At 50.5% G+C, this 26,343-nt stretch overlaps 2 protein-coding genes across 3 annotated transcripts; both read right to left on the bottom strand.

Annotated features, from left to right (window-relative positions):
- Nucleotides 1-738: 738 nt before the first annotated feature.
- On the bottom strand, nt 739-17,375 carry Tgfb1 (transforming growth factor beta 1). The gene is made up of 8 exons (XM_076838403.2): nt 16,842-17,375; nt 16,262-16,750; nt 12,721-12,881; nt 10,886-11,003; nt 8,712-8,789; nt 8,430-8,577; nt 1,498-1,651; nt 739-1,027 (listed from the first exon to the last, which is right to left on the bottom strand). Exons 2-8 carry the CDS (start codon nt 16,614-16,616, stop codon nt 869-871), a joined length of 1,173 nt encoding a protein of 390 aa, XP_076694518.1. The 5' UTR covers nt 16,617-16,750; nt 16,842-17,375; the 3' UTR covers nt 739-868.
- Nucleotides 17,376-18,025: 650 nt separating this feature from the next.
- B9d2 (B9 domain containing 2) lies at nt 18,026-24,267 on the bottom strand. Of its 2 annotated transcripts, none has more exons than XM_076838986.2 (4): nt 24,091-24,267; nt 23,573-23,664; nt 20,766-20,891; nt 18,026-18,580 (listed from the first exon to the last, which is right to left on the bottom strand). In XM_076838986.2, the coding sequence occupies exons 2-4, from the start codon at nt 23,658-23,660 to the stop codon at nt 18,267-18,269; spliced, it is 528 nt and encodes a 175-aa protein (XP_076695101.1). In that variant the 5' UTR covers nt 23,661-23,664; nt 24,091-24,267; the 3' UTR covers nt 18,026-18,266. The 2 variants fall into 2 exon arrangements, with proteins under 2 accessions (XP_076695101.1, XP_076695102.1); XM_076838987.2 differs by lacking the exon at nt 24,091-24,267 and adding an exon at nt 23,866-23,945.
- Nucleotides 24,268-26,343: the final 2,076 nt, after the last annotated feature.

Raw genomic sequence — 26,343 nt, 5'->3', positions numbered from 1 at the left:
CAGGCTGCAGGGCGAATGCAGGAAGTTAGGCGAGATGACACACCTGGCAAGTAGAACTGTTGTTACTCTCTGGCCTGCAGAGTGTTACAATCTGACTCAGCTCCCAACACCCTTCTCTTGCTCACCCTCTTCCAACCACACTGGCCTCTTTCCTCATGGTGTCCCAAGTTGGTCATGGCTTCCGGGTCTTTGCTTTTTCATCCTCTTTCTACCGAGAACACTCCCTGCCTCAAGTCCACCCCTAGGCTGCCTTCTTGGCTTCCTTCAAGTTTCAAATGCCACTCCCTCCAAGAGGCTCTCCCTCCTCCCCAGAGCCATCTCTCTCACTCCATCCTGCTTTATTGTCCACATGCTACTTATCACTGAACCATTATTTCTTGCTGTCGAGTCTCCCCACCCCAGAAAGTTAGGCTCCTGGTGTGCAGGAAATACTCCCTTAACCTCTCTAGGCTTCCACTTCCTCCCCTTTGTAAGATAGGTGTTATCAGAATCCCTGGGAGTCCGTGAGTTCATGAAGGTGAGGCTCTTAGAAGAGTGCCCAAGGTGCTTGACAAACAGCTTTAACTAGGGCTCACCACTGGTCCCCTGCACCTACAGGTGGTCCTTGGAACACACCACGCGCTTGGTGTTTGTGTGACGGGGGCAAATGAATGTCTTCTGGGGAAAGACGGAGAGAGAGGGAGCGCAGCGTGAAGGAGAGAGATCCACTTAGGCGCCCAATGACACGGAGACCACCTGTCCTCTCTCACCTTTAATGAGCCCCCCAGGTGGGCTTGAGGTGCAGAAATTCTTAAATACAGCCCGGGCGCGGCGGGCGGGGCGGGGGCGGGACCGGGCCTGCCGGGGCGGGGCGGGGCGGGGCGGGGCCTCAGCTGCACTTGCAGGAGCGCACGATCATGTTGGACAGCTGCTCCACCTTGGGCTTGCGGCCCACGTAGTACACGATGGGCAGAGGCTCCAGAGCCTGCGGCACGCAGCACGGCGACGCCGATGCGCCTGGGTTGTGCTGATTGTACAGAGCCAGGACCTGCGGACGGCCGGACAGGTCAGGGTCTGGGCCAGCACTGGCGGAGGGGGCAAGGCTGTGGCCTCCCTCACACCGCCCCTGCTCACAGTCTGCATCCCGCTAGTCTCCCCATACCTGTCTGTCCTGATCCATCTCTGCTTCTGTCTCTCCTCATCTCTTTATTCCTCCTACCCAAACCCTGTCTCTGTCTCTTGATTAAACCCAGGGGGCTTTACCGCTGAGCTACACCCCCTGCCCTTTTCATTTTTTATTTTGAGACAGGGTCTCACTAAATTACTTAGGACATTGCTAAGTTGCTAAAGCTGGCCTCGAACTTTCCATCCACCTGCCTCAGCCCCCGGCGTTTCTGGGATTACAGGTGGGTGCCACCCACCCGGCTATCCATCCTTGCTTATCTCTCTCTTCTCTTATTTAACTCACTTAATTTTTGTTTAGTCCCTGTTCCCCACAACCTTGTGAGCTAGACCCACCTTGCTGTACTGCGTGTCCAGGCTCCAAATGTAAGGGCAGGGTCCCAGGCAGAAGTTCGCATGGTAGCCCTTGGGCTCATGGATCCATTTCCAACCCAGATCCTTGCGGAAATCAATGTATAGCTGCCGCACGCAGCAGTTCTTCTCTGTGGAGCTGCAGGCAAAAGGAGCGCAGGTCAGGAGCAGAGGCAGGCCACACTGCTCCTCCCTGCACATGTGCCAGCCCTAGGTTGCTCCCCAGCCCCATCTCCACCTCCGCCTCCCTTGCACCCCCTGTGGTAGTCACAACAGTAACAGTAGGGGTGCCGATCATCACTAGTGCGGTTCAAGCACTCCCTCTAGACAACCACTGTGATGAGAGCATCATCAAAAACATTATCGCATGCAGTGTGCATAATAAGCCTGTAAGAAGCTGAATAGACATCCACAGGAAAAGGCTAAATAAATCATGGCACAATCACACATGGAACATAAAAAAAGAATGTGGCCCACATGTGCTCATATGTTCTATTTGTGTAAAAAATATTTACTGAACTACTGCTGCATGCTGGGCTAGGACCTACTGCTGGGGACAACACAAACAAAACAGAAATCTGTGCCTTCCCAGGCCACATGCTATAGACTGTCATGTCGCTCCTTTGCTCTGGACTTGGATTCATCCCCATGGCAAATGCCCAAGTACTTACATGAGCCCCAGGTGCCACGGGATCTGGCTGATCTCAACTGTCACCCATGCTCATGTCACTCTAGCCACAATGGCTTCCCGTCTGTTCCTCAAACACAGTCCTATCCAGGGCCTCTGCACTTTCTCTGCCTGGCTTGTTCTTCCCACAGATAGCCACTCTGGATCATTCCTTCACTTCATTTAAACCTTTTCTCCAATGTCTGTCACTCAGGGAGTCTTGACTCCCAAAACAATGCCTGGCACACAGCAGGTGCTCAATAAATACCAGTTATACAAATGAATATCACCTCCTCAGAGAGATCTGCCTGAGCCATCTTATCCAAAATATCAATCCAAATGACTATTAATTCCATTTAGTGCAATATGATGTTGCACTTATTATAAGAAAATATGAAAATGTCCATATTTCAAGTGGGACAAAATCCTGATAATTGTTGAAGCTGGATGAGAGTTAACAGAACTTCATTATATTATCTCCACTGCCTTTGTCAACATGTGAAACTGTCTATAACAAATCAATTTTAATCAGAGTAAGAGAAATAAATAGTTCCTAATATCTATTTCCTCTGTCCCCTTCCTCTGATATATTTTCCTTCTTAGAACTTATCATCACCTTTTATTTTAATAGAGCTCCTCTGTCTTCCTCTAAGCATGGGAAATTCTGTTTTCTCCCCTAATATCTCCCCAGTGCCTGCCAGTGTCCAGCACACAGTAGACACTCAGCAAATGTTGGATGTGTAAATTAATTGATGAACATCTGTTTTTAAAAAGCACATTGAGGGACAGTAGTGTTTATACTGCTATTTTAACCTCTATCATTTGGAATTCAAGAAGTCCAGGCTCAAATCCAAAGGCCAGTCCTCTCCTGTCCAGCCCAGGTTCTGCCTGAGAGGAATGGGGTGTTCTGTGAGCTGGCCCTGGGCACCCCAGCTGAGATGACCAGGGAGCCTGGCCACAAAAGTTGACTCATGGGAAGCCAGGAGAACTTTACAGTCCATGTTCATGACATGTGCAAGAAACATGATTCAAAGGTACAAGTACAGCATAATCCAAATTCTTCTATGCACCAAAACACTGGTAGGAAATATATTCAAACTCTGGTAGTAACTTTTTCTTCCTTCCTCTCTCCCTCCCCGCCACCTGCTCTCTTTCTTTTTCTGTGGTATTAGGGATTGAACCCAGGGGTGCTCTACCACTGAACTACATCCCCAATCCTTTTTTTCATTTTGACAGTCTCACTAAATTACCCAGGCTGGTAATTTATAATTTATAATCTTTGTAATGTTTTGAATAACCAATAAAAAAAATCATTCCAGATGCCAAAAAAAAATTTATAATTTATCTCAAACTTTTGATCCTCCTGCCTCAGCCTCCTAAACCACTGGGATTACAGGCACGCACCACCACACCTGGAAACGGTGACTTTTTATGTGCTAGTGTGACTGGTAGTATTTTTCTGAATTTCCCAAATCCTCAGCAATGAGTAGGTTGTTACTTTTAGAATCAAAATAACCTGCAAAAGACAACCAGTTGGGCAAAATAAAAAAGAATATGTGAATATATGTAAATATGTACGGCAGAGACTCCCTCTGGAAGGAGACCCAGTAGGGCCAAGGTGGCTGCCTCTTCAGAGAGGGGCTGGGGTCAGAGTGGGGGGTCACTTTATCTTCCTGGGTTTGGTCTATCTGCCTGTATTTACCTGTCCAAAATGTAGCTGAAAGAGAATGGATCAATTCATTTCAAAACACCGCAGGGCAGGCTTGTTCTTCCTCCCCTTTGAGAAATGAAGAAGCAGCCTCAGAGAAGCGGGAGGCAGCGTGCCCTAGGTCGGCGGGGCCAGGTTCCCAGCTGACCCTGTGGAGCCTCATCTTCCTGGGGTGACCATGCCAGTCAAGCAGAAGAAGAGGTGACAAGGAACTCCTGGAGCAAGGTAAGGACTTTCCAGGGCTGGGGGTGTGGCTCAGTGGTAGAGCGCTTGCCTTGCACGTGTGAGGCACTGGGTTGGATTCTCAGCACCACATATAAATCAACAAAATAAAGGTCATTCAACAACTAAAAAAAATAGAATTAAAAAAGAGATCTTTCCAGGTGTCACAGGACCCTGAGAAAGGACTTAGGAAACTAAAGTTCTCACAAATGCAGCCTCACCTCTCCCCAGTTGAGATGGGCCTCAGTTTCCTGTGTGTTCAAGGAGATGGGGGACGTTGGATCAAACAGGGTGTGCTGAACCTGCGGACGAAACACTCAGGGGCCTCCTGACACTCAACCATCTGCCCGCATGTGTGCATGTATATACCTGTTTTGGGGGACAATTCTCCTGGCTTTCACCATCTTGGAGGGGGAGTCCTGGACTCCAGATGGTCCAGATTATCTTTGATTGGCTGCCCAGCTCCGGCTGGGGTTCTGAGTCCAAGGCTTTGAACAGTCTGTGATGCTATCACCCAAGTCAGTGGCTCCCCATGAGGGGTCCCTGGACCACCAACAGCAGCAGCACCTGGGAACTTGAGGGAAATACAAATTCCCAGACCCTCTCAATCAGAAGCCATGGGGCAGAGAATATGTCCTCCAGGTGATCTGGCGGGCTCCTCCTCATCTGTCCTGGACAGGACACACTGGGGCCCAATGTGTGCTGAGCCTGGGATTCGCACAGCCCTTGCCTTTGTGAACCTTTTCTGTCCAGTCTCAGCATGAGGAATCTGACTTAACTTCCCAATGTACATCCATAAATGCACCAAAGTGAATCTCACATTATGTACAACCACAAGACTGGGACCCTAAGTAGGGAGGTATTCCACGTTTGTATCAATATGTCAAAATATGTTCTACTGTCATGGATAAGTAAAAAGAACAAATAAAAAAAAATGACCCAGCAGGAGTCAGGCACAGCAGTGTACGCCTATAATCCCCAAAACTCAGGAGGCTGAGGCAGGACGATCACAAGTTCAAAGCCAGCCTAGGCCACTTAGCAAGGCTCTGAATAACTTAGCGAGACCCTGTTTCAAAATAAACAATAAAAAGGGCTAGGGGATGTTGCTCAGTGGTTAAGCACTACTAGGTTCAATCCCACAAGAAAATAAATAGATAAACAAATAAATAAGACCCAGCAGGGCCTAATGCAAAAAAGAAATCCACCTGCAGCCCCAGGAGACCTCGATCCTCCCATCCTCCTTAGCTACTGGAGACAGCTGTGAGAGAGGCTTCTGTTGGGGGTCAAAGTGGTGTTTGAGCCAACATTAAGAACAATATCTTACTATGGAAAGTTTCAAACTATTGCATTACAAATTGAGTATCCCTTATTGTAAATGCTGGGACTAGAGGTGTTTCAGATTTCAGAGTGTTTTTTTATGGCTCTTTTTTTTTTTTTTTTTGGTAGGGAAAGGTAATGGAGATTGAACCCAGGGGCACTAAACCACTAAGCCACATCCCCAGCCCCTGAGCCACTTAAAAAAAAAATTTTTTTTTTTTTTTTTTGCAGTAGTAGATAGACAGCTTGCCTTTATTTTATTTGTTTATGTGGTGCTAAGGATTGAACCCAGTGCCTCACACATGCTAGGCAAGTGCTCTGCCACTGAGCCCCATCCCCCCAGCCCTTTTTATATTTTCTATTTTATTTTTAGACACGGTCTTGCTAAGTTGCTTAGGGCCTCCCTAAGTTGCTGAGTCTGGCTTTGAACTTGATATTCTCCTGCCTCAGCCTCCTGAGCCGCTGGTATTACAGGCGTGTACCACCACAACCAGCTCAGAGTTTTTCTTTCTTTCTTTTTTTTGTTTATTTTTAATATTTCTTAATTTTCAATAGACCTTTATTTTCTTTATTTATATGCAATGCTGAAAATTGAACCCAGTGCCTCACACATGCTAGGCAAGTGCTCTCCCACTGACCACAACCCCAGCCTGGGGTTGATTTGGAGATATTTGCATAGACTTTACCAGGTAAGCATCTTTAATCCAAAATCCAAAATGCCCTGAAATCCCAAACTTTCTGAGCATGATGTCGATGCTCACAAAGTTTCAGATTCTGGATTTTGAACTAGAGCTGTTCAACCTACATGTGGCATCCTGTGTCCTCACGGTAACAATCATCAGCTTCAACAATCATCAAGTCATAGCCTCATCATCAGCCTGATCATATATCTACCCCAACCCACTTCCTCTCTGGCACTGGGTTCTTCTGAAGCACATGCTATCTACTATGTGATTTCACCAATAAGAAGTTCAATGTAAGGTCTTGTGACTGAACCTCAGACTGCCATAAAAAAAATAAGTTCAATATGTATCTCTAAGAAAATGAAGGTGATTTTAAAACATCACCAGTGGCTCATGAAATAACTCATGGCCTAGCAAGCACAAGGCCCTGGGTCTGATCCCTAGCCCTGGGGAAAAAAACATATAACCACAACCATGTAAACAAATTAGCAATAATCCATTGATATCATCAAATATCAGGGTTCAAATACTACGGGTTCACATTTCCCCTACTGTCTGTCTTTCTGTCTTTCTCTTTCTCTCTCTCTCTTTTGGTGATGCTGGGGATCAAACCCAGGCAAATGCTGTACCACTGAGTTACACCCTCGGCTCAAACAAATGTCTTTCTTTTAAAGAAAGTTTCTGAATAAATAAAAATTCAAATAAGGTCTGCACACTGCAATCAGTTTCTGTGTACCTTCAGATTCATTCATTCTTCCTTCCTTCCTTTCTTTCCTTATTTATTTTATCATTGAGGAACTGGAGATGGTACTCAGGGGTGCTTTACCACTGAGATACATCCCGAGTCCTTTTTATTTTTATTTTGACACAAGATCTCACTAAGTTGCCTAGGCTTGCCTCAAATTTGCAGTCTTCCTGCCTCAAGCTCCCAAGGCACTGGAATTACAGGCTTTTATTTTTTTATTTAAATGTTTTTTAAAATTCTAAGATAGGGTCCCACTAAGTTGCCCAGGCTGGACTTGAATTTATAGTCCTCATGCCTCAGCCTCCCAGGTACTGGGAAAACAGAAGCATGCCACGACCCCTAGCATCCCTTTGGATTCTTCTAAAAATCTACAGAACCATCTCTTTCTCCCCCCTCTCTATAGATAGATGGATAGGTACTTCTTTATATGTACGTCCCCCTCTCCTCTTTGCATTGTATTTGTGGGAGAAACTAGATCAGGTTTCCCACCATCTGAAATGGGCTGACTGCATCCCTGTGGTGTGGCTTAACATGCTTCTCTGTTCCTCTATTTTTGGAAACTTGATAGTTGAATGTACAGTCTGGATCAGATTCACTTTTTTTTTTTTTTCGGTACCTGGATTGAACCCAGGTTCGCTCAACCACTGAACCACATCCCCAGCCCTTTTTTTATTTTTTATTTTGAGACAGGGTCTTTCTAAGTTGCCAAGGTTGGCCTCTAATGGGATCCTCTTCCCTCAACCTCCCCAGCAGGTTACAGGCATGCCACCTTCAACAATCTTAGACTGCAATACTCCAGCATCTTAGGACTCTGACATCCTGACAGCATTTCCAACTTTCTAGGATTCCCACTTTCCAACACTTGAGGCTCGTGAAGTTCTTGAATTTCCATATTTCAATGCTGCATTCCAACATGCCACAGCTCTGAGTCCATCACTCAAGGAGGTCCTGCCATCCTTCCAAGATCCCAGCATTCTAAGACCCGACATTCCAACCCCGAGCTCCAGTGTTCTAGATACCCATATTCTGGCTTTCTCCAACATTTGCGCATCTAACATTTCAACACAAGAGTCCACCATCCTGAGCCCAATTTTCAGGATTCCTATCGGCCAACATGGTAGGTGGCAGTGCTCTTAGAATCCAAAGCTGCAATCTCCCAATTCCAAATTCCCGAGTTCTAGGATCCCAACATTCCAGCTTTCCTTGAGTACCATGCCCTGGCTTTCCATTGTTAATACTGAACTTCTGCATGCCAGAATCCCAACATTCTAGAACCCCAACTGTCAACCGTGTAGCACTCCAAAAGGCAACCTTCCCACATTGAATCCAACTCCTGGTGCACAACATTCTAACAGCCTCCGATTCCAACACGCCAGCAAGAAGACAAGCTCATGCCCACGATATAGGACTCCCAGTTCCCACACCCCGGCATTCCAAAACGAGGAACTTGTCCCAGAGTTCTCCAGGCTCAAGGAGAAGCTCAGCCAAGCACAGCACTAGGCAGGTGTCCGTGGGCCAGCAGAGAGCAGCCAAGCCCCACCCTACAAGGCCCCAGCTGAAGGCTGCGGAAGTCACCTGAAGCAGTAGTTGGTGTCCAGAGCTCGGCGGTGCCGGGAGCTATGCAGGTGCTGGGCCCTCTCCAGTGGGGTGGCCATGAGGAGCAGGAAGGGCCGGTTCATGTCATGAATGGCGGCCAGGTCACCCCGGCGTCTGGGACCGATCCCTGCTTGGGTTTGGGAGATTCTCAGAGGGACGGTCAGTGAGCAGGGAGGCAAAAGGGGTCTCTCTCTCTCTCTCTTTCTGAAACACACACACACACACACACTCACACACACACACACACTCACACACACTCACCGTTTATGTCCACTTGGAGCACGTTATCTTTGCTGTCACAGGAGCAGTGGGCGCTGAAACGAAAGCCCTCTATCTCCTCTGTGGGAAGGGGAAAGGGAAGCCAGTCTGAGGGCTCGGCTCACCCAGCCCCTGCAGGAGGAGGCAGGAAGGAGCAAACCTGGGGCTCCCTCCGCCTCCCCCAAGGCACCCCACCCTGCCCTCTCTCTGCAGGTCTCTTGCACCAGGTCTTTGAGTTGCTGGCTCCTTATTCTCCTTCAGGGCTCAGCTCAAATGTCACCTCCTCAGAGAGGCCCTCCAGAATGTGCACCCCTCCCACACCATGACGTCATTTTCCTTTGGACAGCAGGATCCCCCCTCTCTGACATCTGTGTTTGGCTGTTTATTTCTCTCAGCAGAAAGCAGGACGAACCAGGACAGGGATCCTTGCTTCTCTTATTGTCCACCAGCCTGGACCATAGTCACAAAAATAAACACTGAGTGGTGTACACACACAATGAAATATTACTCAGCCATAAAGAAGAATGAAAGTATGGCATTTGCTGGTATATGGATAGAAATGGAGACTATCATGCTAAGTGAAATAAGCCAGTTCCCCAAAACCAAAGGCTGAATGTTCTCTCTCTGATATGTAGATGCTGACTCACAATAGGCAGAAGCTGGGGTAGGTGTACGTTCACTGGATGGGGACAGAGGGGAATGGCGGGGAAAGGAGGGCAAATGGGAATGGGAAAGACAGTGGAATGAATCGAACATAGCTTTCCTATGTTCCTATATGAATACACAACCAGTGTAACCCCACATCATGTACAACCACGAGAATGGGGTTATACTCCATGTATGTAGGATGTGTCAAAATACATTCTACTGTCACGTATAACTAAAAAGAACAAATAAAAAATATTAAAAATTAAAAAAAAACAAGTGTCTACTGTGTACCAGGAGTCAGGTCCTGTTCCTGAATTCTATGTGCATTATCTCTATGTGCATTATGAGGGGGTGGGTAGCCCTCACCCAAACTGCCCATTTTTCAGACAAGGACACTGAGGCACACAAAACAGAAGTGACTTGCCCAAGACACACATGTGCCAAAAGGTAGGGCTGTGGTGTAAATCTAAGCCTGGGTACTTTTACACATGCAGGTGAGAGATGTTTCTTGAATGAATGTGTCACTGGTGTTTTCTAAGCTCCTACTGTGTGCCTGACCTTGAGCTGGAGTTTGGGAGTCAGCATCAACCAAGACAGACCAGATCCTTCCAGGCCTTTGTCCATTGGCTAAGGACACTCCTCCTGGTGCCCACCCCTACTTCCTAGTCCCTGTTTTATTCATCTTGTCAAATTACTACGTATCCCATGAGTCTCAACACAACCCCCCAGGAAGCCCTCGCTGACCCCCAAATGGGCTTGGGTACCTTCTCTGGGTTCCCATAGCACTTAGGACTGCCCTCACCCCAGCCCTGACCACTCTGCCTGTGCTCACACTTCTGGCCTTGATCATGCTAGGTTATTACACCTGCTAGGGCTTTGGCAAGACCTCCTAGGTATCCAGAAGGGCCTGGTGGGGGCCCCATGAAGGCATGACCCAGGGTCATGTTGGCGTTTACTGAATGAATGCCTGAGCATGAGAGGTCAAGAAGGAAGGGTGATATGGGGACTGTGGACTCAACTGGCAATGGCTGGACACAATTCTTTTATGGACAGATCAAATGTGTCAGGCTCTCCTTGACCTCAGTGCCTTGGCACAGAGTATTCTTGCCCCTTCTTCTTTACTTGGCTGGCTCTACTCATCTCTCAGACACCAGCTCAAATGTCCTCTCTTCCAGAAATCCCTGCCTGAGTCCAGACTGGTCAGGCACCTCCTGTGGGCTCTCCTGTGGGCTGCCCACTCTGGGCATCATCACATGGCCACAGACCTGTTCTCCATTCACCCACCCAATGGATAATGAGCTTCCTGAAGGCAAGAATGGGGCTGTTCTGGTCACTGCTGTGTCCCCAGGGTAGGGCAGAGGAGAGAGCTCAGGAAATGCATTAACCATTAATGGGTTCATATATAGGGAAAAAGGTCAAGCTCAGCTCTTTGGCCCAAATGTCAGATAGCGGGGTGCTAGGAAGGGTGACAAACAACAGGACTGACCCCATTAAGAAACAGGGTGGGTGGGGCAGAGAGCAATCCTCACCTCCTTGGCTCAGCCACTGCCGCACGACTCCAGTGACGTCAAAGGACAACCACTCCTGCGTGTTACTGGGGGTCAGCAGCCGGTTGCTGAGGTAGCGCCAGGAATTGTTGCTGTATTTCTGAAGATGATGAATGGCGGGGTAGGCAGATGCCACTATGCCCCCAGCATACACTGACTATACCCTCACTTTGTCTGTTCCCCCAAGTAGGCCTCCAGACAGTCCCCAGACACGAGCCTCCCAAGTCATCACACTGTGGGGCCTTCAGGCTCCCCCCACCCCAACACCCATGACAGATAGAGAAAGAGCCCCAGGCCTGGGTCAAGGTACCCAGTTCAGCCTCTGTCCCTGGTTCCCTGTGTCCTCGGTGGGGACATTGGACAACCCACAATGTCAGGCTGCTGCTGCAGTTGCTGCTAAAGTTCTGGGCTTTGCCGAGCATACGGGTCAACAAATTGGACACCCTGGATTCTGAGAGTTGTTAACTTTCCAAGGGATTATGTTCACCCTAACATAACACTAATGTCCAAGCCTGAGCAGTTCTACAACGCTAATGTTCTACCAACCCAAGGGTCTGACAGGTCATACCCCTAGATGTTGCAGGTGCCCAGCATCTCTGTGGAACAACCCCTGGGGCTGTATGCATGACATCAGGGGCTACAGCAGATGTTGAATTCTCTAGACTCCGAGAAACTAACATTAGACAAAATTCTCCCATTGCAAGTCTCTACAAGATTCCACATGACGTGGATTCTAGGTCACAGAACCTTCTAGAGATTCCAGGTCTCCTAGAAGCCCTAATCCTCCTAAAGATTCCATCTTTAGAGCAGCACAGTCCAAAAGAATTTCCTGGGAATGTTCTTTACCAGTGAAGTTCAAAATAGGCAGCTAACCACATCATCAGTGGTGGTGGTGCTGGGGATAGAACTCAGGGCTTTACAACACACTATGCAAGTGTTCTACCACTCAGCTATCATTTTTGGGGGGAAGGTGAGAACTGGGGATTGAACTCAGGGGGCACTTGACCACTAAGCCACATCCCTTTAATGCCTCGTTTTTGCTGAGGATGGCTTTGAACTCAGGATCCTCCTGCCTCAGCCCACTGAGTCCCTGGGATTACAGGCATGCACCACCACACCCTGCTACCACTGAGCTATCTTAAACAGTCAAACTCCTAATTAGATTCCAATCTTCTAAGCATTTAACATTGTAGGATAGTCTTAAAATTTTATGTTGTTTGTGGGGTTTTGTTGTTGTTTTTGTGGTACTGGGGATAGCACCCTTGGGTGCTCTACTGCTGAACTACATCCTAGGTCCTTTTTATTTGAGACAGGGTCTTGCCAAATTGGCCAGACTGGCCTTGAACTTAAGATCTCCCTGCCTTAGACTCCCAAGTCACTGGAATTACAGGCATGTCTCATTATGCCTGGGTAAGAATATGAAAGCTCTCTGGGATATTTTTTTTTTTTTTTGTACTAGGGATTGAATCCAGGGGCTTTTAATCACTGAGCTACAATCCCCAGCCCTTTTTATTTTTCTAATTTAGAGACAGGGTCTCACTAAGTTTCTGAGGGCCTTGCTAAATTGCTGAGGCTGGCTTTGAACTTGCTATCCTCCTGACTCAGTCTCCCAAGTTGCTGGGATTATAGGCATACACCACCATACCCTGCTCTCAGAGTATGGAAGTGGTAAAGAACCCTAGGATTTAGAGGTCTGAGCTCCTCCATTATTCAGGGACCATCTGTGTAGACCCTGCAGCTAGCAGCCTTCTCTCCAACCCACTGGCCGCTGCTCAGCCCCTGAGGCTGCGTCCCACCTCTCGGGCTCATGTCCTCACCTGGTACAGCTCCACGTGCTGTTCGGCTTTTACCTTGAGCCTCTGCAGACGTAGCTCTGCCCGGGACAGCAATAGAGGGTCCGGCACCGCTTCCCGGAGCTCTGATGTGTTGAAGAACATGTACACGCTGTGTGAGATGTCCTTGGTTTTCTCATAGATTTCTAGGCAGGAGGAGAGACAAAGGATATCAGGGGTTTGGCAGAGTAAGGGGAGCAGGAAGACCCCAAGTTTAAGTGTGTGCAGCTGACGGGGGTCTGGGTTGGGGTGCTTTCCCCCTCTGTTTCCTCCTCTATACGACAAGACCTATCCACCTTCTCTCCCACCAGGCATCATCTATCAAACAGCCACCCAGCATAGGTTGCCACCAAGAGGGGTTGCTCTGCTTGCTTAGGCTTCCCCAGGGCTTGGAACCTCAAATACAAATTTAATTGCAGAGAAAGTTTCAAAGGTATGGGCTCTGGGATGAGAAAGTAAGTGCCTTTGCTGTCTCAGCTGTGTGACTTTGGGCAGTTCACGTCCCCTCTCTGAACCTCAGTTTCCTGTTATTCTTTGAAAAACAGCAAACTCATCGAACTCCCTGACATCCTACCTAGGTTCTCCTGACCGAAGCACTGTGTAACCTGTGGCTAGCAAATCCTCTCCCTGAGCCAGATCTTCATCTGTGAGTGACCACCCAATGCCAGGATCATAGATGATGCAGGTAAAGCATGTGACAGAGTCTGTGCACACCAGTCACTCAACAATGTGTATGTTGAAGAGCACTATTTGTAGCTAGGCACAGTGGGTCACCCTGTAAGCCCAGCAGCTCAGGAGGCTAAAGCAGGAGGATCAGGAGTTCAAAGCCAGCCTCAGCAACTTAGAGAGGCCCTAAGCAACACAGTGAGATCCTGTCTCTAAATAAAATATTAAAAAAGGTCTGGGGATGTGGCTTAATAAAAAGTGCCTCTGGGTTCAATCCCTGGTACCAAACAAACAAACAAAAACACTATTTGTCAGATGCTGTTCAAACCATAGTACAAAGAAGACACTGAAACCTCATGACAACACTGTGAGGAAAACCCTATTGTATCTGTGTAATAGATGGAGACTGAGGCACAAAGAGACAAGTAATTCAAAAACCCACAGCTAGGAAGTGGCAAAATGGGATTCAGCTCAGGCAGGCTGGTTCTAAGGACTGCGCTCTTTTAACCCCTAAATTATGCTGTCTTCCTGCCAATGTGACATTATTATTATTACTATTATTATGGATTGCTTCCTCCCTCAACTTCTTCTCCCAGCTGCTAGAGAAGATGAAGTTCATTTTAGGAGGGAAAGAAAGCCTGAAGTGAGGAGAAGAGCATCATCTAGTCTAGGAAATGTTGGGTTGGGGATGAAGTGCAGGCAGTGTTGGGCTGGGGATGTGGCTCAAGCGGTAGTGCGCTCGTCTGGCATGCGTGTGGCCCAGGTTCAATCCTCAGCACCACATACCAACAAAGATGTTGTGTCTGCTAAAAAACTAAAAAAATAAATAAATACGTAAAAAAAAAAAAAAAAAAGTGCAGGCAGTGAACTTTTGGGTCTACTGGGGTGGTTTTTTGGAAGTCTACAAGTGGGGTTGCAAAGATGATGGAGAGAATTTGAGGAGGAAGAACTAAGGAGACCCCTTCCTGGGGCCCCCTTCCCCTGGTCCTCCGTCCCACCAGCCCTCCCCGCCCCCACAATCCCTATTCTTGGCACAGTGGTTACTCAGCAATCCCGAAGGGAAGGGCAGAGCCTTGGTAGGGGGTAACAGATAGGGGTGGGGGGAAAGGGCAGGAAGGGTTGTGGGGTACCGCACAAAGGGAGAGGCGGCAGAGTCATGGGACTAGGTGTGGGGAAGACGAGCAGATAGAGAAGGAATGCATGGAGAGACACACCCCGAGACCTATATGTGGGCAAAGGCACGAATGGGATGAGGGAAGAGAAGGAGAGATCGCGGGCCAGAGAGCAGGCGCGGTCGAGAAGAGAGATAAGCAATTGGAGTAGAGATGGAGACAACTCAGGGGAGAAAGAGGAGGTATCAATGTAAAACCTATATAACGAAAAAAGGCAACACAGAGAAGTAGGTGAGGAGGGGACGTCTTTTGGTTGGAGCCACAAACTGGGCGCAGGAATGCGCCGGGGACTGGAATGCCCATCGCCCAAGAGAGAAAGGGAAACCTGGGGGATCGCCTCCAAAGCTCCGGGCCATGCGAGGTGCCTGCGTCCCCGCGTGGGCGCCGACGGGGCGGGCGCTAGGATGAGCAGGGCGGGAGGCAACGCAGCCTTGAGGGCGGGGACCAGACCTGCCCTGTCTCGCCCCGGGCTCTGCGAGCGATCCCCGCCCCCGCCCCCCGGGCACGGGAAGGAAAGGGAAGGGAGGAGAGCGAGGCGGCCGGACGCTGGGGTTTCCCCAGCCTCCCAAAGAGGAACTGGGGCTTTGGGGGCCAGGCTGTCAACGTTCGCCCTGCGAGGTCCTCCTGACTCCTGGAAGCGCAGGCTCCTCCCCCCGCGCGTGGCACCCACGTGGGGCTTTCTCACCCCTACTAACTCGATTTTCTCACCTCGGTCTCTAGTGCTGTCGCCTCTTATCACACTTACCCCAGGGGTTCAGTTTCTCACTCAATCTACTGCTTTCCCTGCCGCAGCGAGGGGACTCGCTGCTCTCAGCATGGTATGGCACCATATAACTGCTCTGCCCGCCTTGTGGGTTACAGCTTTCCCATGCCTGTGTCCCCTCTTTGTAACCCCCTTCCCATGATCGGGGTTCCTCTGACCCCCTTCTCGTGACTGATTTCACTTCCCCTGCTGGGCTCGGCACTAGGGCTCTTGTCCTTTCCACCAACACCCCAGGCTTCTCCTCTTGCATCCCGACCCGCTCTCCTGCTAGCCTCCTTCTCCCAACGACTTTGCATCCCTTTTGTCCCTCATCTATCACACTCAACCCAGGTCACTTCTCTCCAGGATCTCCCACAATCCCGCGTGTTCCTGGCGACCTCTGAAAGTGAGTCTATTCTATGCTCTTCTGGCACTTCTGGGGTTCTCCCCACCAACTTTTCTAGCCTTGAATCTTACTGTCGCAACGACCCCAGAGCTTCTAGGGCAGCTTTCCCACTGCCTCTCCTTTCCCAAATGCTGGGGTCTCCGTTTCTCCCCAACCGGGCTGTCCTCTGTGCAAAGGGAATCCCATTACCCCCGTATTCCAGCGCACCCCGGAGAGGGAGCACTTTTTTAAATCTCCCAATTGCTTCTTTCTCTGTAGGGGGCTCTCCCCACGTCCCCACATACTCCTGTCGCTCTCTGGAAGTGGTCTATTTCGTTCACTCTCCCCTTCTCTCCAAGATCAGAAATCTTGGAGGAGTGGGGAGGGAGGCAGCTCCCCGGCATCCTACTTGGAATGGGACAACACACACACAATCTTGGCGACCCCGGGGGTCCCCTTCCTCCAGCCAGTTTCCTCTGCCAGAAATTTCCTCCCCGTGACCCCTGCACTCCGGCGCCCCCTGGGGGCCCCGTCCCGGCTCCCCCACCCCTCCGAGCTCACTGTTGGTGCTTTCCACCATTAGCACGCGGGTGACCTCCTTGGCGTAGTAGTCCGCCTCGGGCTCGGGCTCCGGCTCGGCGCTCTCCCCCGCCACCCGGTCGCGGGTGCTGTTGTACAAGGCGAGCACGGCCTCGGGCAGCGGGCCGGGGGGCACCTCCCCCTGGCTCGGGGGGCTGGCGAGCCGTAGCTTGGACAGAATCTGGCCACGGATGGCCTCGATGCGCTTCCGCTTCACCAGCTCCATATCGATGGTCTTGCAGGTGGATAGTCCCGCGACTGGCCGGCCGGGCGTCAGCACTAGTAGCCATAGCAGCGGTAGCAGCAGCGGCAGGAGCCGCAGCCCGGAGGGCGGCATGGGGGAGGCGGCGCCCCCCGGCCCTGCCGAGAGCGCGAATAGGGCAGAGGTGGGATGGGGGGCCCCGCCCCTGTAGGTCTGGGGGTCTCCCGGAGAAAGGTAGAAGGGCCTCGGGGGAAGGAAATTGAAGGCCTCTGGAAGAAAGAAGCACAGGTCTCGGTGAGGCTCTGACACGGGTTGTCTCAATATCCCAGGGAGAAGATCGAGATGGGCGAGATCTGGTACCAGAAGGTGGGTGGTCTTGAATGGGAGAGCTGTGGCAGGTCTGAAAGAGATCCGTCCCCGGGGGGAGAGAGGGTCCTAGGATGCGCGGTGGCTCGGGAGACAGGCAGGGTAAGGGCGGCGTGCAGGGGGGTGCGCCCCAGGTCTGGGGTGAAGTCTTCGCGGGAGGCGGGGTTTGCGGCTCCTGAGAGCTGGTCCGGTATGGGGGAGCCCGGGGGACGCTGTGTAGGGGGCAGGGAGGGAGCGAGCGTCCGGGGCGGTGAGCGGGGGGCGGTCTGGAGTCTCCAGGTCTTGCCTCCTCTCGGGGCAGCGCCGCGCCAAGCGGTCCCCGCGTCTCCGGCTCCCAGCGGCAGCGGAAAAGTCTCAAAACTTTTTTTCCTCTTCTCCCAACCAGCTCGTCCCTCCTCCCGCTCCTCCTCCCCCTCCTCCCCGCGGTGGCGGCGGCGGCGGGGGCGGCAGCGGCTCGTCTCAGACTCAGGGGCCTCGGGCTGCTGCTCGGCGGCTCCTTCCTCCGCAACGGGCGGAGGCCGGCTCCGCGGGCGGCTCAGAGCCGGGGTGCCCCGGAGGGGCCGTCCCCCTGCCCCGGCCGGGGGCCTCGCTGTCTGGCGGATCCGCGGCGGGAGGAGGGAGGGGGACGGCCCGGGGCGCGAAGGGCGGCGACGGCGGCGGCGGGGACCGGCTAGGTCGGCGGGGGTTTTGAGGCCGCCCCGGCCCCACCCAGGAAGCGCGCGGGGCGGGGGCAACCCCCAGGGGGAGGGCATGGGGGGGCCACCGTCCTCATCTCGCGTGGGCGGGCTCCGAGGGGGGTCCCTTCAGCCCCGGGGGGAGGGGGCAGGCACCCCGGCTCCGCCCCGTGGACAGGGTGCTGCCTCCTGGCGGCTGAGCCATACTAGAGCGGGTGGCGGAAATTAGCGGTGGCTTTTGGGGTTGATGTTGGGTCAACGAGAAAATGCAGACCTGGCAGGGAGGGCTCAATGGGAGATCAGGGATAAAGGCAGAGGGGATCCGAGGAGGGGGACCCAGAAGGGGAAGAAAGTAAGAAACTGGGGCAGGAGATGACTTCTGACTTCTGTCACGAGATGGAGGCGTGAAGAGAGAAGGTGTTGGTGAAAGGATGGGCAACAGGACATGTGACAGATGAAGGCGATCAGGGAGGCACCACACCTGTAAGAACTGCTTGCCTTTATTGAATACCTCCTATGTGCCAAGCAGCCTCTTACCCCCTACCCCTGTGGCCCTCATACTGACTGCCCCAGTGTGACAGAGTGGAAAACTGTGCCTCCAGGGTGCAGTTACTGGCCTAGGACAGAAGCGGGGCCATGCATTGGCTGGGATGAGGTCTGACAGTCTCCAGAGCCGCTGATCTTGACCCCTGAGCCATCCTGCCCTCACCAGGTATCCAGGGCTGTGGATGAGGACTAGGGTCCCTCAGCACTCCACTCCATAGCGGTCAAAGTGGCGCAGTAGCAGGCCAATCTCAAGGTGCACAGTGCCACCCGCAGCTGTGTGCAGACGATACCTGTCAGCCCCACTGTAGATAGTGTCTGCATGCAGCAGCTGTGGCCCACCACCCACAAAAGCCCTCGCCAGCTGCTCTCTCCAGCTGCCCAGGGGCCGCCAAGTGGGGCATTCCAGATGGTGGGTGCCTGGGCTGCTGGGCACATGGCAAAAGCCATAGCCTGCGAGCTGGCAGCGGCCAAAGCTGTCCTGGGACCACACCTGGAGATGGAGTCGGGGCCAACCTGCAGAATAGGATGGAGAGAAGAAAACGAGGGATGGTAGTACCCAGCTTCCTGCTCCTGGGTCCTCACCTCCCTGATACCATTGAAGACTCTGGACCCAGTTCTTTCCCCTCAGGGTTTTGCCCCAGCCTCCTCTCTGGGTTCCCAACCCCTAATTAAATGCCACACAGCAGCCAAAGGGATCTCTCTAAATCCATGTTACTCCCCTGCTCAAAACTCTTCCATAGCTCCCCAGTGCCCTCAGTACAAAGTCCAACCTCCTTGATATTCAAGGTCCTTCAGATATGGCCTCTCTATGAGTGCCTCCTCAAAGTTTCCCTGTCAAGGCGCCCACTGCTCCTCTAGGTCCCAGGTCAGTGTCTTGGGCCTTGTCCTAGACGTCTTCTGCCTTCCCTCCTCATAGCACGGTCCTGTTCTCCCAATCTGGGCTCAGGGCCTTCATTCTTGCCCTGTCTAATCTACTCCCTCTGGCAGCTGGAAGCAATTTTTTGCTCTTCCATACACTTGCCAGAGTCCTCAGATACAGCTCAGCTCCTCAGCCTGGTAGTCAAAGTCTTGGAGACCCAGGCCATCTCACCCTGTATCCTGAGCCCCTCCTCTGTGCTAGGTCTTGTCTTAGAGCTGGGGACATGGTGGTGAGCACAGCAGACAAAAATCTCTGCCCTCTGAGGCTGACATCCTAGACAACTGAACATAGTAAATAAGCAAATTATAGGGTACGTCAGATGGTGATAACTGCTCTGGAGAAAAATAAAGCCGGGTGGGGTGGAGGTGGGGATGAAGCCTGGGAAAGGAAAGGATCAAGAAAGCTTCACTAAGAAGATGACAGTTGAGCAATTGCCTAAAGGAGGGAAGGGAGTGAGTCAGGAGCCACCAGAAGGCTCAACAGTGGGACTTAGGTGATCACAAGGCTACGCTGGTTGGTGGGAGACACAGACCTCGGGGCTTGGGGCTGGGAGCACAGTGAAGATGTTACTGAATGACCAAGGTGAAGATGATGATGGAGATCAGATGCTAGGCAGAAAGTGGGTGAGAAGAGAACACGTTAGGCTGTATTAGGTAGAGCCAGCAAGGTTTCCTGATGGATGGGTGGAGGGCTGAGAAGGGAGAAGGCAAGGAAGACACCAGCACTTGGAGGCTAGAGAGCTGAACCAAATCACACCCATACGGCAGCCAAAAAGACCTTTTAAAAGCAAAATCTGACTTGTCCCTAACCTGCTCTAGCTCCTGAGTACCTCTGAATGGCCTCAGCTCCTCAGTCTGGCATTCAAGGCCCTGCATGGCCCGACCCCTCTTCCCTTGCTGTCCCTCCACTCACCCACAGTCCTCAAAATACCCTGCTCACTCTCCCCTTCGAACTTTCCATACACAGCTATCTGTGCGCAGGACTCTTCCACCTTCCACCTTGCTAGCTTCTCTGGCCCTTCACAGCAAAGCTCAAGCCCCTCAGGAGACCTCTGTGACCTCCCTGACAGGCTCAAACACCTTTTCTGGGCTCCCTCTGGCCTCCCACAATCCCCTATCCTAGCCCTGCCCTCTTTGGGCTGTTCCTGTCTAGAGGCAGGTCGGTCTCCCCTACAGGATGGTGTCCCTGAGGACAGGGCAGGGGGTGGGGTTCTCTGGATCACAGACGTCTCCCTCGCATCACCAACACAGGCTGGGGCCAGGGCAGGCAGGCAGTGAACAGTATTGATATTGTGAAATATACAGCACCTCTCCCCAGGCTATTTTCTGGAATCTACTGCGTTTTCTACCACCTCCTCCCCTGAATACTCATTTCCCCTTAGAGCAGCACCTCTGTTCTCAAGCTGAAGAGCCCCTGCCCCTCACTGGGGGCCCTCCTCCCTTTCTACTGCTCATAAACCACACACACACCCTTATCGGGCTTCCCTCCTCACTGGAGGCTCTTGCATTGTCTCTACTTGAAGGCCACCACCCCTCCCATCCTGACTCCACCTTCTCATCTCCCCTCCACCCCTGGCTTCTGTTCCATCCCACATATTTGGAACCTACAGTAGGACAGGCCTAGGAAGGCCTTAACACAGCCTCTCAGGGCAGTGGTTAGGAAAGGGACACACAAGATATGGAGAGCAGGACAAGACGTGGTGTTCCCAGGTTCATCTGCTTTGGGTACTATAGGTCCCCCTCTCCGTCCCTGGTCCCAGGGCCCAGGCCTGGTACTCACCTTGGAGACCTTTGGTAGCGAAGTGCAGGTCTATGGGGTGAGACCAATAGGCCATGTCCCCTACCTGAGGGGTGTCCACCTGTGTCTGGCCTTCCCGCACACCTGACAGGAGCTTCCATGCCGCCCCTGCAAAGAGAGGAGCTGAGATGTAGATGGAGGTGGGGGACAGCCTTCAGGAAGAGCATTTGGAGGTGAGGGGAGGAGTTACAAAGTGGAGCTCTGGAGCAAAATGTCTGGATCAAATCTGGGCACTTTCTCTTTTTGCCTGTGCAACCTTGGGCAAGTTACTTTACTCTGTCTCAAGTCTCCCCATCTGCAAAATGAATAATAATGAATAATAATGCAGCCTCATAATTTTGAGAAGATTCATAATGAGTGTTGGAATAAAACATTCAACATTTTGTGTGTGTGTGTGTGTGTGTGTGTGTGTGTGTGCGCGTTAGAGATTGAATCCTTGTGCATGCTAAATTGAGCTACACCCCAGCCCAGTAGCAATATATAGTACAGGGACTGAACCCAAGGGGGCGCTTAACAAGTGAGCCACATCCCCAGCCCTTTTTATTTTTGATTTTGAGACAGGATCTTGCTAAGTTGCTGAGGCTGGCTTTGAATCTGTGATCCTCCTGCCTCAGCCTCCTGAGCTGCTGGAATTACAGACATGTGCCACCACACTCAGCTACAATTCCATCTTATTACTATTTTCACCCAATATTTAGAGGCCTGGTCCAAGAACTAATACGCAACTGGGCTGGGGTTATGGCTCAGTGGTAGAGTGCTCACCTAGCAAGTGCAAGGCCCTGGGTTCGATTCTCAGCACCATGTAAAAATAAGTAAACAAAATGGGGGTATTGTGTCAAACTACAACTAAAAAAAATAAATGTTTTTTTTTTTTTTTTTTTAAAAGGATGCAGCTAACAGTACCCTCCAGGAGCACGTGATGAAAAACACATATTAACAACAATCCTACTGAGAAGTGATAAGAATAGGGAACAAGAGCACTGAGCGCTTACTAAATGCCAGATACTAGGCTAAGGTCTTCAGACAATGCATTCATTTAATCTGCCCTTTAGAATTTTTTTTTTGGGGGGGTATTGGGAATTGAACCCTGGGGCACTTAACCACTGAGCCACACCCAGCCCTTTTTATTTTTTGAGACAACCTAGCAAAATTGCTTAGGGCCTCACTAAATAGCTGAGGTTGGCTTTGAACTTGCAGTCCTCCTGCTGCAGCATCCTGGTCTGCTGGAATTACAGGAGTGTGCTGTCGTGCTTGGCCCTTCAATCTCCAACCTATCCGCCCCAGTTTACAGGCTCCCTACCATGGTCTACAAGGCCCCTCATGCTGCAACCCATCCCCACCTCCCTGAACTCCCATCACCACCCTCCAGCCTCCCCGGTCCCATTTCTGTTCTGCCTCAAGGCCTTTGCAACAGCTGTTTCCTCTGCCTAGAAAGCTCTGCTCCTGGATGTCCCCATTCCTAGCTTTTTTCATCCTTCAGCTCAAGTGCCACTTCCACAGAGGACCTCTTTCTGACTTTTCTATTAAAACTAGCTCCTATCACATTCATCCCATTTCCTTTTTTCCTCAAACTTACAATGATCTGTAGTCATTGTGACTATTTCTTTATCTGCTTATTTATTTTCTGACTCCCCAACTGAAGAAAGGACAACATCTGAAAGAAAGGACAACATCTGCCTGGGATCAAAAAGCCCAGGAATGGTTGGGTCCAGACTGGAAATAAAGTCTGACTCCAAACCCTGCCTTTTATCCACTCAACTGCAGGATCTCAATTTCCCAGAAAATCTCAACTGCTACCACTTGGCAGTAAAATTGGGAAGGACCCAGGACTGAAGGGATGACAATGGCAATAGACACATCTATTTTGTGGGCACAGTGCTTTACAAACAAGACCACATTAAAGCCTTACATGAGCCAGGCAAACACTTCCTAGTCCAGGTCCAATTTTAAGTGCGTTGATAATCATTTAGTCATGACAACAACCAACAGAGGTTCAGTATTATTATTCACGTTGTATCAACAGGGGAATAAAGGCAAAGAGAAATGCCCAAGATCACATAATAAGCAACAACTCGCTTCGAACACAGCAAGTCTGATCTCTGAGCTCTGCTGCCTCTTAGCTGCTATTAGCTTCATTTACACATGAGGAAACAGGTACAGGAGAGATCAAGTCCAAAGGCTCCCAAATAATAACTGGGGGGAGTTAGTATTTGAACCCAGATCTGGCAGTCTATGAACCTAGCCATTACACTGTACCACTACATACAGGACCTCAGATAGGAGGCATGGAAAAGGGGGCCTCCAAGGTCCCTCCTGGGCCTGTGGGAACAGACCTGGACAACTGCCAGAATGAGATCCACAGAATCATGAATACCAGAGAGTGGCCCCTCTTCTGTAAATCTAGGATGGAAGCTTTTACTTTGCAATAAACAACAGAGACTGTTCATCAAAGATGGGGGGTCTCTGGGCACCCCAAAGATTGTGTGTGGAATCCAAATGAGAGAGTTAGGGCTGACTAATGTTTGGAGGAATGGAAATGTGTGTATGTAGGGTTCAAGCATATAGTCCTACATCCGTGAGGCTGTAAGCTCAGAGGATGGGAACCAGAGACCCCAGAAATAGGATGGAAAGGGATAAGATTGGGAACAGAGTGTGTTCTGAGCCAGGAGTCCTGAGAGCCAACGGAAAGAGAGAAGCCGGCACTGACTCAGGAAGTCAAAGGAGTGTGGAGCCATAAGCTGGGGGTGGGGTGTTTTGATGGGGAGATGAACCAGGCCCAGGGAAAATACCTGTGTGGATGCCCCACTTGCAGAAGAGGCTACTTTCAGAGAAACCGGTGGCCCCCACGATCTGCCCAATCACGTGCACCTCAGCCATGACCCTGGGAGGAGAAAAATATAATCATAGCTGTGAGGTAAGTGTGCTATTTCCATCTGACTAGGAAACTGAGATCCACCACGTATAGAGCAGTACTAGAATTCCAAACTGGTTTTGTCAACCCACTGACGCTGTGGTCTTAACCACAGATCCTAAGTCAACAACCAGCCTTCCCAGGAAAGCCTGAGGAAAATAGAGAGGGTACCCTGGGTTAGGAATCCGGCGCCTATCTTGCCCCGCCTAAAATAAACCTCCTTCAATGGATCAGTCCTGCGGAAAGCTCCTCCCCGATAGACTACGACTCCGCCCACTACCCCAAAGTCCCGCCCAGTCGCGTCAGAACGGCCCCTAAGCTCCGTGAGGCGCATGCGTCTAAAATTCTGGGCCGTCGTAGCCCCGCCTCTAAGGTCGGCGCGTGCGTAATTCCTACCTCAGCGCACTTAACGGTTAGGAGGCGAAGGCAGCAGTGAGGATTGTAGCGCATGGGCCTGACCAGTCCTTTTCTCCGCGGGCGCCAACCAGGCCTGGATCGCGTTTCTCCCAGGACCTTCCTGACAGCGGCCGCGCGCTCGCCTGGGGTTCCCTGGTTGTTGCTAGGGCAACTGCAGGCCCCGCCCCTGACCTTGATCCCGCCCTGCGCGCTGTTGATTGGCGGTATCTGTTATTGGAGGTGGGGCGGAGGTGTGATAGACATTTTCTCGCTCGCTCTCGTTCCATTTTGGGAAAATAGCGTTTCTCTTGCTCACGCCCAGTGGAAACCTTTGGGGGCGTGGCTGGGCAGTTGCCATCTGGGTAGTGTTTGAGGAAGTTTTAGTGCCTACCATTTGTGCAGGTGCCTTCTTTACTTCTTTATTGATGCTTTGTGCCCCCATTTCCCCCCAGAAACACCATCAAATTTCTTTCCTGTCCAGGACCACAAAAAGTCAGAGAATCAGCAGGATCAGTGGAGAATTCCACCCCGGGACATTGGGTACATCCTCCTAGGAAAAAATTCATTCAGACCAGAAAAGTCGGGGATTGGGTTTTCCTTCGGTCTTCACAGTGCCTCCAGGCTTTTCTGAAAGACTGATCAGTCCAACTTCCTTCTACACTCTGCCACGTTCTTTGAAGTGCTGAGTCTGAGTAAAGGGGGTGGAGTGAGGATGACAAATGAGGAACTAGGCCCCTTCAAAGAAAATACAGGGGTGTTTGGTTTTGTTGGGGATGCTGGGCCTAGAATCCAGGACCTCATGCATGCCAGTCTCTACCACTGAACTACTGCCCTAGTCCTGAGTCTTGCTTCCCATGATATTGCTGCCAGTAATTTGTCCTGTGACCCTGCTGGGCACTAGGTCTCAGTTATGTTGTCCAGGTAGCAAGCACACATCATGGTACTCAGCCTGAATTCCTTAGCAGTGTCTTTCCTATCTTCTAAATTAGTTGAACCTTGCTCCTTTATTCTTTCAAGCCAGACCAGAATGGTGAGAACTTATTTCCTCCTTTTCAGAAACACACACACGTACCCACACAAAAGTTAGGGTCACCAACTCCAAATCACAAGGAAGGGGCAATATTTCAATAGGAAAAATCCTTTCTTAAATACTGTAATTCAATAGAATGTTTCATTAACAGATGAATTTAAAAGCTCCCTTTTAGTTAGTATCCTCTTTGCCAACCCAGGCTTTTCTTTCTTTCTTCTTCTTTTTCTTTTTTTCTTGGTACTGGAGTTTGAACCCAGGGATGCTTAACCACTTAGCCGTATCTCCAACCCTTTTTATGCATTTTATTTAGAGACAGGCTGTCACTGTATTGCTTAGGGCCTTCCTAAATTGCTGTGACTGACTTTGAATTCTCCATTCTCCTGCCTCAGCTTCCTGAGCTGCTAGGATTGCAAGTGTTCACCACCACAACAGGCTAAACTAGGCATCTTTGTATGTTAGATCCTTCAATCCTCACAGACATTCCAAGGGATGGGTAATATTTATTATTTTTTTATTAAAGATCAAGAAATTAAGAAGAAAAAAAAAAAGAGAGGCTGGGGTTGTGGCTCAGTGGTGAAGTGCTTGCCTAGCATGTGTTAGGCACTGGATTTAATTCCCAGCATTGCATATAAATAAATGAATAAAATGAAGGTCCATCAACATCTAAAAAACTTTTAAAAGAAAAAAAAGGAATTAAGGCAAAATCATGGGCCTGAAGCCAAATTGATCATAGATGGCCCTGACCCTTTCCCATCTTGCCTTTTGGATAAATGTCCCTCAGTATTATAGAAATATGAATATTATGCTTCAGTGACATCCTAAGCTGTCATTTTCTACATCCAACCAGTTATCAAGTCTTGTCAATGTTCCTTCTTTTAGATATTTTTCTTCAATTGGTTTCTTCCCCACTGGTTGATGTGACTAAGAAGTGGTCACAAGTTTATTGCCAGGGCGTAAATCTTGGTTCTGTCCCTTCTGTGTGACTGTTAGCTTCTATGTGCCTCAGTTTCCTTATCTATAACAGGAGGGTGAATTATAATACTCAACCTATAGGATTATCATCAAATTTAATGTTTTTGGGCTGGAGATATAGCTCAATTGGTAGAGTGCTTGCCTTGCATGCACAAGGCCCTAGGTTCAATCCCCAGCAACACACACACACACACACACACACACACACACACAGATTTAATGAGTTAGAGCCTCAGGCAGGAGGATCACAA

This window comes from Callospermophilus lateralis, chromosome 18, assembly GCF_048772815.1.
Source record: "Callospermophilus lateralis isolate mCalLat2 chromosome 18, mCalLat2.hap1, whole genome shotgun sequence".
NCBI lineage: Eukaryota > Metazoa > Chordata > Mammalia > Rodentia > Sciuridae > Callospermophilus > Callospermophilus lateralis.
The sequence above is the reverse complement of the archived record's forward strand: the minus strand, read 5'-3'. Positions and strand labels throughout refer to the sequence as shown.